Genomic DNA, 12,274 nt, shown 5'->3' with positions numbered 1-12,274 from the left:
TTTCTATTTTTATTTATGCATTTTCTCCCAATTTAGTGGTCAATTTGTCTTCTGCTGCTGGGGGATCCCCGATTGCAGTCGAGGTGGGTATATTGCTGCTCACGCCTCCTGCAACTCACTCGCAGCCCTTAGCGGAACCCTTTTTCACCTCTGCACAGGCGCCTCTCTATCTGCTAATCAGGATCCTTACACAGCCGACCGGTGGCAACACCAAGTTTCAAAACCGAGGAGTTCAGAACCTCGGCCACCTGGGCGCTCCATGCTGTGAATCTCTTTTTTCACCACAACAAACTCTTCTCCCCTGGATTCAGATCTGGTCACTGAGGAGGCCATTGACCAGTTTGAAATTACTTCTGCTTTTGGAACATGGAGCATTATCATCCTGGAAGTAGTCATGGCCATAATGGGATGCACATTATCCACAATAATCAGATACTCATCCATTCACACCTTGACAAACCTAAAATATGCTACTCTTCTTTTTGCACATTTTTTTTTAGTTTAATGTGAATTTTGCTAACATGCTCACCTGCCTTGCTGTTATGGGCTGGCAGAGGGCAGAGTCTCTGTGCCTCATATAATGTTATTCATGTTATTCACTTCATGACCATATATACCGGCCTTGTGACCCAGCCCTTCTCTGTCCATCTGTTTCTCTACATGCTTTGTTAGCCCCCTTTCACCCTGTTCTTCAATGGTCATGATTCCCATAGGACCACCACAGATCAGGTATTATTTAGGTGGTGGATCATTCTCAGCACTGCAGTGACACTGACATGGTGGTGGTGTGTTAGTGTGTGTTGTGCTGGTATGAGTGGATCAGACACAGCAGCGCTGCTGGAGTTTTTAAACACCTCACTGTCACTGCTGGACTGAGAATAGTCCACCAACCAAAAATATGCAGCCAACAGCACCCCATGGGCAGCGTCCTGTGACCACTGATGAAGATCTAGAAGATGACAAAGTCAAACAGCAGTAATAGATGAGCGATCGTCTCTGACTTTACATCTACAAGGTGGACCAACTAGGTAGGAGTGTCTAATAGAGTGGACAGTGAGTGGACACGGTATTTAAAAACTCCAGCAGCGCTGCTGTGTCTGATCCACTCATGCCAGCACAACACACACCAACACACCACCACTATGTCAGTGTCACTGAAGTGCTGAGAATGATCCACCACCTAAATAATACCTGCTCTGTGGTGGTCCTGTGGGGGTCCTGACCATTGAAGAACAGGGTGAATGCAGGCTAAAAAGTATGCAGAGAAATAGACGGACTACAGTCAGTAATTGTAGAACTACAAAGTGCTTTTATATGGTAAGTGGAGCTGATAAAATGGACAGTGAGTGTAGAAACAAGGAGGTGGTTAAAATGTTTTGGCTGATCAGATTGTGTTCACGCATATAGTGCAGTGTTTCGAGTGGCGATCCTGTAAATAGAAATGAATGATGAAGAACGATATTTTTCATACTACAGACGAAGCTGAACTAAAAAATAACCACCAGGTGGCGCCTCCTACAAACACAAAGACGCCTTGCTGCAATTTCTCCCATTTCTGCTGCAATCAGCATCTAATTCAGGAAGTTACAATAGCCCAGAAATTTAAAACATTTCAATATTAAAAATACTACAAATAATAATAATAATAAAATAAATAGGGGCAGCTATTGCCTAGTGGTTAAGGTACTGGTCCAGTTATCAGAAGGTTGCCGGTTCAAGCCTTACCACTGCCAGGTTGCCACTGTTGGGCCCTTGAGCACGGCCCTTAACCCTCAATTGCTTAGACTGTATGTAATTGTATGTATGTAATGTAAATGCATCTACAGAATTACATGCACCTCTAGTCTCATCTGAGGTCATTGTTCATTATCTCACAAAACAAAATGACTAGACAAATGGTGTTTCATGGGAGGCAACAAAGAAATAAAACAACCATGAGAACCAATATAAGTTCAGGTAATTTGTCTATAAACTACAGCTGGGATGTGTTTGCGTTACACATCAGGACAATTCTGATAAAACATGATTAAAGTTTTATAATGTCTTAGACTTGCTTATTTGTATCAAAAACTGACCTTTATTGCAAAATTAAAATAATAAAGATCAATGCTGAATGTTAAAAGGGTAAGTTAAAAAGGCTGAATGCAGGAGACAGATGATTTGTAACTGTCCTTTCATTGGGATCTAATATAAAACATGCAATTTCTTTTTAAGCTTTACGTGGACTAAGATCCTGTGATAGGCAGTAGGGTCACTAGAGGTAACGAAGTAGTGAAGTTACTTTATAAATCAGAAGAAAATCAGTGGCAGTGCCTTTTCAAAGCCGGGGTCAACAAAGAACTAAAACCTCGGTCGTAATTTCGGAGACTTAAGAGGGCTTTTGGGAAACTCTCGCAGAGTTGGCGTTCTTAAAGTTACATCGTTCTTAAAGTTGTTCTTAAATCTCTAAGATCAATCGTTATCGGGAAGCGCACCCCAGATAAATTGAGCTCACAGCATCATTTTACAGTTTTTCTGAGTTGCTAAAACACATTTCCTGAAATGTCCTCTCCTTTTCTCAAAACACTAAACACAAAACCCAAAATGTAAGCTGCTTTCACAAAACCTCTGATTTGTCTTGCAAAATCAAACTATCAACTCAAAACTGTTTTATCTTTGCTCAAAACCAAACACTGTCGTCAAAATACACACAAATCCAGCCAATGCATGAACACTACACAGCAGTTATTACACACTACATAAAACAATACAAAACACTGAGCTTTTATCATAGCAAAACCAAAAAATCTTTATTCAGGCATTCTGAAATGTTTTTGTTTACATATTTAAATACTAGGTAACAAACAAAGAAATACAGTATATGAACTGCAATATATTTATTTATTGTATTTACAGTTTGCAAAGTCAATCATTTTTTCTGCCTCAGGATCATGTCTCTGGGCTGGGTCAGGCCACTGGACTTCATCTACATCACAGGCAGTATTCTCCCTAACTAGACAATGCAAAAAAAAATCCATGCAGAATCCAGGTTTGAGAAGAATCCACTCTAATGTCATCACATACTGCATCCATTGACTGGAGCAGATTTTTCTGGGTACGCCGAGTAGAATTCATCAAATGATTTTAGCAAGAGAGAGTATGGTTGAAGGCTTAGATTTATGAAACAGAGGTTATTGATAAACCACTAACGTTTAGACGAAGGTGAAAGCTCACATTGGTCAAACGACAACATACACAGGGTGGTGCTCTCTCAGCTCAGGATCCCCCACTGAAGTCCAATCAAAGCATCTTGTAGACCATCCAGAAATGTTAGTAGTACCCCACTGCTGTTGATGGCCACACATACATTTTACATTTTCAGCAATATGCAGAGACTTTTATCCAGACAACTTACAGTATACAGTCTAAGCAACTGAGGGTTACGGGTCATGCTCAAAGGTCCAACAGTGGCAACGTTGCAGTGGGTTTTACTAGTCCAGTACCTTAACTGCTAGGCTACATGTTCACATTGCCACCACAATGATCAGGCATTTCTATAATTGCAGGTTGATCAGTTATGTTTGATATGTATGATATATGAAACTGATATGTTTATCAGTTGAGACCTCTTCTCCACCTCTTTGTGAGAATAAATCCAGCTTTGTTCAAATGTAAACATTCATGGGGCCTCTCCGGGTTTTTAGTTTAAATGTGACACATCATGACAGACCTCATGTTGTTGTATAAATGTGCTGCTTTACACAGAATACAGTATTTGATCTGACTGCTCTTGTTCTTGGTCATCCTCATCTTCCTCCTCGTCCACCACCTCTGACATGCCCTTCTCTTCTTCTTCTATTGTTGCCCTACATTGCTAAAGTCACAATACAGCTCAGAAATGCCACATGCATCTGAAATAACTTTTATTCTGTTTACCTAATCATTTTAACCCTTTTTACTGATATGACACATGTGTGCACAGTTTTTACCTGTAGTGTATTAACGATGACAATAGTGCGTTTGTTGTGTTTAACTTTTGTGGCATGTGTGTGCCATTTTGCATCAAAGTGCACTACCATGAGAAATGTGTGTTAGTCAGTGAGAATGTGTTTAGAGTTTTGCAAAAAGGTTGAATCAGATGTGAAACTGTGTCAAACTAGGAGAAAATGGTTTAAGGTTTTGTGAAATGAGTGAGTCATTCAAAAGATGAGTTTTGGCAGTTGACAGTTGTGTTCCAAGAATGGGATTTAGTGTTTTAGCGATTGAGAAAAACTGTAATATAATTAAATCTAAACTTATTCCCTGAAGAGTTTAAGCATTTTGTAGGATGCAATTAAAATATTTAATTGATTTATTAAGTCTTTTGAACCATTTAACTGACAAAAGTATGATTTTCAATGTTTCACTGATCAACTTCATGGTAGATTGTACATAGAAACAAATATATAATTTGATGCCCGCAAAAACAAAATAAAAAGAAGTATTCAACCACTTTTATTTTTCGATCACATTTACACACATAATGTCTTTTAACTTTGTACTTATAAAAGTATTCAAGTATTGAAAAAGTATTTACACTTTTTTCCAGTTGCAGCTTTGGGATGGCTGTTGTACTGTTTTGCCGTTTTTTTTCTTTTGACGTTTTATCAGTTTTTAAAGAGGATTAAGCTAAGTCATACAAGCACACTCACCTTTCCAGTCACCAGACTTGAATTTCTTTGGCATAACGTTTGTTACACACAGATTATTTATTAGTTGAATAGCTCAGATGCTAAATAATGTATTTTATTTTCTATTTCTGTCAGCTTCTTTTAGTTAGTAGAAGTTAGTAGAAAGCTCAGGATTTTCTGGGGACTGTTATACTCTAATAATGAAATGCAATCGAATATCAGATTTTTTAATACTAGTCCTTACGATTAAGATAATTAAATCACAGGATTAAAAATTCATTATCTAAAAAAATTAGCTTGTTTACATTCCTTTTGCTTGTTATTTTATAGCCATAAACCCAAAGTCTTTCACACCATTTTTTACTGAAACTTTCTTGCATTTTAATATTACGAGTGAAGAGAAAACATGATCTGCTGCTGCAGTTCACCCTGTAATTATCAGAGCCAAATTTCCAGCCAATGCACCTTTAATAGAGTAAAAGATAATAAATAAATAAAAAGTTGCTTCATCTTCACTTAAATAAATTATATTTATGAAAAAATATTTAGCATAATAAATTGGTATCATGTGCAGGGTGTATTACTGCATTGTGCCCAGTGATTCCTAATCAAGACATGTTTAGCTCAGAGACAAACCTTAGCTTCAGCTAACAGTTACACCTCAGCTTCAGCTCACAGACAAACCTCAGCTTCAGCTCACAGTTATACCTCAGCTTCAAGTCACAGTTACACCTTAGCTTCAGCTCACAGACAAACCTCAGCTTCAGCTCACAGACAAACCTCAGCTTTAGCTCACAGTTACACCTTAGCTTTAGCTTAAAGACAAACCTCAGCTTCAGCTCACAGACAAACCTCAGCTTCAGCTCACAGTTACACCTTAGCTTTAGCTTAAAGACAAACCTCAGCTTCAGCTCACAGACAAACCTCAGCTTCAGCTCACAGTTACACCTTAGCTTTAGCTTAAAGACAAACCTCAGCTTCAGCTCACAGTTACACCTTAGCTTTAGCTTAAAGACAAACCTCAGCTTCAGCTCACAGTTACACCTTAGCTTCAGCTCACAGACAAACCTCAGCTTCAGCTCACAGTTAAGGTAAGGTCCATAAAGACATGTTTTGACTAGGAATCACTGGGCGCAATGCAGTAATACACCCTACACAGGATGCCAATTCATTATGAGGCCTCTAACATCCCACCCCACATTCATACCCACCACAGACAGCCAATCATGTATGTAGATGCCTGACTGGCCGATAGCACTGCTTGGGATTTAAACCTTGGATACCAGTGGTAGTGGGCTAGTGTAATTTAGTGCTGAGCCACCCAGTAAAGGAAAGGAGAGTGAAGGAGAAGACAGCAGAGAAGAGAAGCAGAAAGGAGAGGAAAGGAAAGAAGATGAGAGGTGGGGAGAAGAAAGAAGGAGTGGATATGAGAATGAGAGAAGAGGAAAGAAGAGGAGGGAGGATGGGGGGAGAAAGAAGATTTATTTATTTATTAGGATTTTAACGTCATGTTTTACACACATTGGTTACATTCAGAAACGGTAGTTACTCATTACACGAGATTCATCAGTTCACAAGTTTAAAATCAAACACAGTCATGGACAGTTTTGTATCTGTAATTAACCTGGTGGATGTCTTTGGACTGTGGGTGGAAACCGGAGCTCCCAGAAGAAGCCCACCTAGACACGGGGAGAACATGCAAACTCCACACAGAAAGGACAATGATCGCCCCACCTGGGGACCAAACCCACAAACTTCTTACTGTGAGGTGGGAGAAAGAAGATAAGAGAAGAGAAGATGAGATGAGATGAGATGAGATGAGAGGAGAGAAGAGAAGAGACGAGAAGAGAAGAGGAGAGAAGAGAAGAGAAGAGACGAGAAGAGGAGAGAAGAGGAGAGAAGAGAAGAGAAGAGACGAGAAGAGGAGAGAAGAGAAGAGACGAGAAGAGGAAAAAGAGAAGATGAGAGGAGAGGAGAGAAGAGAACATGAGAGGAGAGAAGAGAAGATAAGAGAAGAGAATAGAATAGAATAGAATAGAATAGAATAGAATAGAATAGAATAGAGATGGAGTGGATATGAGAAGAGAGGAGAGGAGAAGAGAGGAAAGAAGTGGAGAAAAGAAGTGGAGAAAAGAAGTGGCTGTGAGAAGACTAGACAGTAAGAGAGAGAAGAAAGAAGAAACACATGAAAGTGAGATGAGATGATAGGTAGAACAGAGGACAGAAGATGAGAGCTATGGAGTCTATATCATGGTGACAGATGGTCACTTTTTTCTCTTTGGGTCGCGGTGCTAGGAGCGAGCGGAAGACGCTGATCCTGACGTAGCCGCCATATGGCGTGTGCCGGGGGTTAAAAAGGGGCGGGGCGTGTATGCTCAGTCAGCCAGTCATTTCTGTACAAGAGGGGTATTACACACACACACACACACACACACACACACACAAGCGCGCACATGCGCACACCTCACAGCAGCAGCATCAGTGCTGCTATATAAAGCGCAGCATCCTGACTGCGCGATGCCACTTTCTCATCCTCATCATCCTCATCAGGATCTGATACACTGCAGAGGGCATGAAGCGATCATAACCGGACATTCATCTCCAAACTTCAGTAACACTCAGGTACATCCAGCACTTCCACTTTATTTATTTACACCTACTCAGTCTCCAATCAAATGTGCGCTTGATTCAATCCCAATTAAGCCTTTTTTCTTCATTTTTTTTTTTTTATATGTTGTGTACAATTTTTTCAGGGCAGGTCGAGATAATAGGTTTAATCAATATTTACTACATCAGTATTACACTACTCTTATTTTTATTTTTTTATTATTGATTATTTTATTGTCGGTGCGCATCTTTCATTTTTGTGCGTTTAAAAGTTTAAAAGTTAAAAGATGTTGGATTAACTCTATATGTCTGTCTGTCTGTCTGTCTGTCTGTCTGTCTGTCTGTCTGTCTATCTATCTATCTATCTATCTATCTATCTATCTATCTATCTATCTATCTATCTATCTATCTATCTATCTATCTAAATAACCTACTCAGTTAAATTAAAGCAAGTTTAAAACACCATTATTTGTGCACTACAAAACAACCGCGTTTTTAATAGAGCAAATCTATTTTTCTTTTTGAACTATTAATTTAGCTTATTTGCTTAATCGTTCAAAATTCGTAATCATGTTTATGCGTTTTTATAGTATCATTATTTACACAATTCTACATTTTAATGTTTAACATGGTTACAGTGATTTGTTCAGCAGGTAGTGCATGTGTTATAGTTTGGGGGCAGATTAGCGTTACTCTTGTTATTTCTATTCTGATTGTCAGTATTACGCAGATTTATATGCTTTAATTAATGAGGAACAGTCTCACTTGCCTGTGTTATCTTGAAAAGCATTTAAATGGGCTGAGTAATTTCACAATTTATAATAATAAAATTGTGATATTTATTACTTTATTGTCTTTTGCCACATTATTTTTTATGCTGTTTTTGTATAATACAGACCCAGTGACACAACTTAAAATAAATCCTTATTTTACTTAAAAATTGATTTTAAGAAAAATATTTAATCTGAAATTTCGCAGTTAAAAAAGACACACTATTTATCTTTAGATTTAATAGTAGTAGGTGGTTTCACTGACATGCTGTGCATTGAGTTTGGTCCAATTGATGTGATTCGTCGTTTATTCAGGTTGTTTTCTTATTGTTATAACTGCACAGATTTAAGCATATGTATTGCTGAGTCTCTGTTTCTGTAGCTGATATCAGGTGAAACGAGTTTGACCAGAAATTTGAGCAAGCAGAGCAGTGATTGGTGTTGCCCTAAAAGTCAGGACACTTAATTCTAACTCACCTATTAGAATTACTGCCACTTATGATGCACAGATCAACAGAAAAACTTCAATTTAACTCAGTATCTGAATAACCGAGTATGAATAAAATTACTTAATAGAAATGATCTTTTTTTCCCCAACTTTTAAGAAAGAAGAGCAATTTGTTCCAGACAATATTTGCGAATTAAACATTTATTGCAGTTTGATATTATCGCATTGTTTTTTATGTATTATTATTGGATAGTAATTTTTAACACTCTTAGAAAAATACTAAACTTTTATTGTACAGTACAGACATTTCTGATTAAATCATGTTTTATGCAACTGGGGATTTGGGATGTCATTTATGGTACATGAAAATATATTACAATAAATTTGTGAGTTATATTTTTTTGCTTTTACCTTTAGAAGACAAAAAAGAATAAAAAAGAAATAGAAATTGAAAAGGCATTTCTTATTTTACCCTTCTTTTGCAACACGTTGACTTGCTTAATGGAGTGAGATTGTACTGAACTTTGGTGGCAAATCGACTAATGTTTTTGGATTTGTGGTCTTTAACCAAGTTTCTTCAACTTTAGCTAATTGGGTTTCATATAAGCAAAAAGTAAAAAAAAAAAAATGAGTTAATATTAGTTTCTGATTTCAACATGATTGTTCCTGCGCTGAAGAGAAGTGTTTTAAAATAACTTTTAAATGTGTATACAATACTAGTGTATGTTTTCCTTTTTTCTTTTTTCTGCTAAAGTAATATATTCCTGTAAATTTAATTCAAACACCGTCCTCCAAATTTACACCTGCTCGGTCCACCTGCTTCTACATGAATGTATGACAAAAAGATGATTTCGTTTTGCAAATAGTATTTTGGTGTAATAAACAAGCATGTGAAGGGCGAGCTGCTAGGGAAAAAGTTTATTTATGCATTAAATGTAAAGGCGTTTATTTTTGCCAGCTGCATGCTGTATTCGGTTTCAGGTAGAGAACAATATTAAGCTTTATGCATAAACTGATCTCAGTGTGAAGCAGAAACGTATCAAATTTTGAGACTTCTGCATAAAGACTGTAGAAAGATTAATGGCGTGGGGATTAACAGTCATATTATTATTATTATTATTATTATTATTATTATTATTAGGTTCATTGCTGTTTTAGTTGTTTGTGGTGTTAATGTACACTTTAAACATTGTGGTCTATATAAAATGCATGCACGTTTTGTTAAAATCTTAACAAAGACAGTGCATTGATTGCAATAAAAAGCCACAGTTTTACAAATCTGCTCCTGAAAAGCATGCTCATGAGTGCATCAGAAAGGTCCTCTACACCACTACACCAGTGCACGCGCCCTGCAGGACATTATGACGTAATGAGCGTTTGCGCGTTACTGTAGTTGATGGAGACCAACCGCTTTGTATCTAATGCAAAACATGCATCACAACATGCAAGTGCTTAACAGTACTTCTGAATATACACTGTCAATATACACTTTCAATTAAAGTCTGCTGGGAGACTTCAGTTCAGTTAGGCAGGTGCGTGCACTGGTAACCTTCTGCATAGAAATATTTTAGACTACATGTTTAATAAGCATTAAAATCACTTTTAACTCTTCAAGTGTTGTTTACGTGCATGTTTCCAGAGGTAATATAGTAAACTTCATGCAATTGTCATGCATAAAAAGACTTTTGTGATTGAAAGTTTCGTAAGTTTTGTCATTTTTTGCGTTATGCATCAGTAAGCAAGAAACAAACCAATGAAATGCATATGTTTAAAAGTGCTTAACAGCCAAAATCCTTTATATTAGAATCTTTATAAATTTTTTTTGTGTTGTTAGTAAACAGGCGTACACACAAGTCAAGCAAACGCAAATAAACTGCAAAGTTTTGAAGTTAAATTTAGTTGATATGGGTTTGGGTTAAGTATTTGCTTAAAAAAACTACAAAATACACACATTTATGTTTGCTACTGAATTAAATTAAATTAAAGTTCAAATCTTTATTGGATTTCTGCTGCTTAAGAAATAAGCAAGTGTGAAAACATATAGAAAACGTCTATTGAAAATACGAGTATTACTACAATTACAAAGTACCACAACATTTTTGAGCAAATTGTTACCAAAATATTTTTGTTAATTGTTACTAAACTTAAATACCAAACAAATTGTTACCAAAAAAAAAGTAATATTATATATTTTGCTATTTACATATTGTAAAGCGTCCTTGGGTTTGTAAATTAAACTTATTAATATTATATTATTATTTTGCATATACTGATGTACAGTATAACTAACAACATGCATGTAACTATAATTGCATATTACACCTGCATATAAAAAAAAATCTGAATCTGCCATTAGAACATTCACCTTATTCATATAATATCTTTTTATTTGATGCAGATCATGACGAAGTCCTGCACAGACGAAACGGATATGCTCGAGTCCCAAACCAACAGCGCGAGCTGGACTGACGGCTCTCAGCGCGCGGATAAGAAGCAGAAGGACTCGGAAAACGACGAGGACGAGCACGAGTTAGAGGAGGAAGAGGAGGAAGAAGAGGAGGAGGAAGAGGAGGAAGGCGAAGGGAGCAAGCCTAAGCGACGTGGTCCGAAAAAGAAGAAGATGACCAAGGCGCGCATGCAGAGGTTCAAGGTGCGGCGCATGAAAGCCAACGCGCGCGAGCGCAGCCGCATGCACGGGCTGAACGACGCGCTGGAGAGTTTGCGCAAAGTGGTTCCGTGCTACTCCAAAACGCAGAAGCTGTCCAAGATCGAGACCCTGCGCCTTGCTAAAAATTACATCTGGGCTCTGTCAGAGATCTTGCGCTCAGGTGAGAGTCCGGATCTGGTGTCTTTCGTACAGGCTTTGTGTAAAGGTCTTTCTCAGCCGACCACCAACCTGGTTGCGGGGTGCTTGCAGCTCAACCCGCGGACTTTCCTGCCCGAGCAGCAGAGCCATGCACACGGTGCGGGTGATGCTTCATATGCCATGCATCCTTATTGCTACCAGACTGCCGGGCTACCGAGCCCGCCTTATGGAGCTGCGGATGGCGCGCACACGTTTCAAGCCAAGACCGCACACGCATATGGAGGCGCGCTTCTCTTACCGCCGCCACCACCCCCTCCCCCGCAGCCGCCCACAGGTTTGCCCCCGGAGCAGTTTTTCGACTGTGCGGACAGTCCCGCTGCTTCCTTCGATGGACCCCTGAGTCCGCCTCTGAGCGTCAATGGAAACTTTTCCTTCAAGCACGAGCCGTCGGAGTTTGCGTTTGGCGCAGGGCAACATTACCACCACGCGCCGCAGGGACACCACCATCACCACCATCACCACGCGTCCCTGTACGATTTACCCATGGAGAACGTCGTGCCCTATGAGGGTCACTCCCATCACGAACGAGTCGTGCACATGAACGCGCAACTGAATGCCATATTTCACGATTCGTGATTCGTAAACGTCTGCTGGACGCTTTTGCAGAAAACTGCTCGATTCGATTCGAATCGATTCTTGTACTGCGTGTCAACGCGGTTATACTGTTTATGAAAAATGCAAAAAAAAAGAGAGCACACACAAAGTAGGACTGGGCAATATGACCTTTTTTTTTTTTACAGTACAGTATATATCACAAAATTTTAACTGGCTGAAAAAGTGCCAATAAGGCACATTGTAAAGTGGGATGCTCCAAGGCCCAAGGTATGGGTTCCAGAGGCCCAAAGTGGGAATTCAAATGACCCAGAAGAACAATCCTTATAAACATAAGTGCCACAAAAGGTCCTTTATATACATGAATTGAAAAATGAACCTT

At 38.7% G+C, this 12,274-nt stretch overlaps 1 protein-coding gene across 1 annotated transcript; it reads left to right on the top strand.

The window, feature by feature from the left end:
- The first annotated feature begins 7,222 nt into the window (after positions 1-7,222).
- neurod1 (neuronal differentiation 1) lies at positions 7,223-11,916 on the top strand. Its single transcript, XM_063006247.1, has 2 exons — positions 7,223-7,271; positions 10,873-11,916. Exon 2 carries the CDS (start codon positions 10,876-10,878, stop codon positions 11,914-11,916), a length of 1,041 nt encoding a protein of 346 aa, XP_062862317.1. The 5' UTR covers positions 7,223-7,271; positions 10,873-10,875.
- The last annotated feature ends 358 nt before the right edge of the window (positions 11,917-12,274 follow it).

Source organism: Trichomycterus rosablanca, chromosome 12 (genome assembly GCF_030014385.1).
Source record: "Trichomycterus rosablanca isolate fTriRos1 chromosome 12, fTriRos1.hap1, whole genome shotgun sequence".
Classification (NCBI taxonomy): Eukaryota; Metazoa; Chordata; class Actinopteri; order Siluriformes; family Trichomycteridae; genus Trichomycterus; species Trichomycterus rosablanca.
This window is presented reverse-complemented; position numbering and strand designations above follow the sequence as displayed.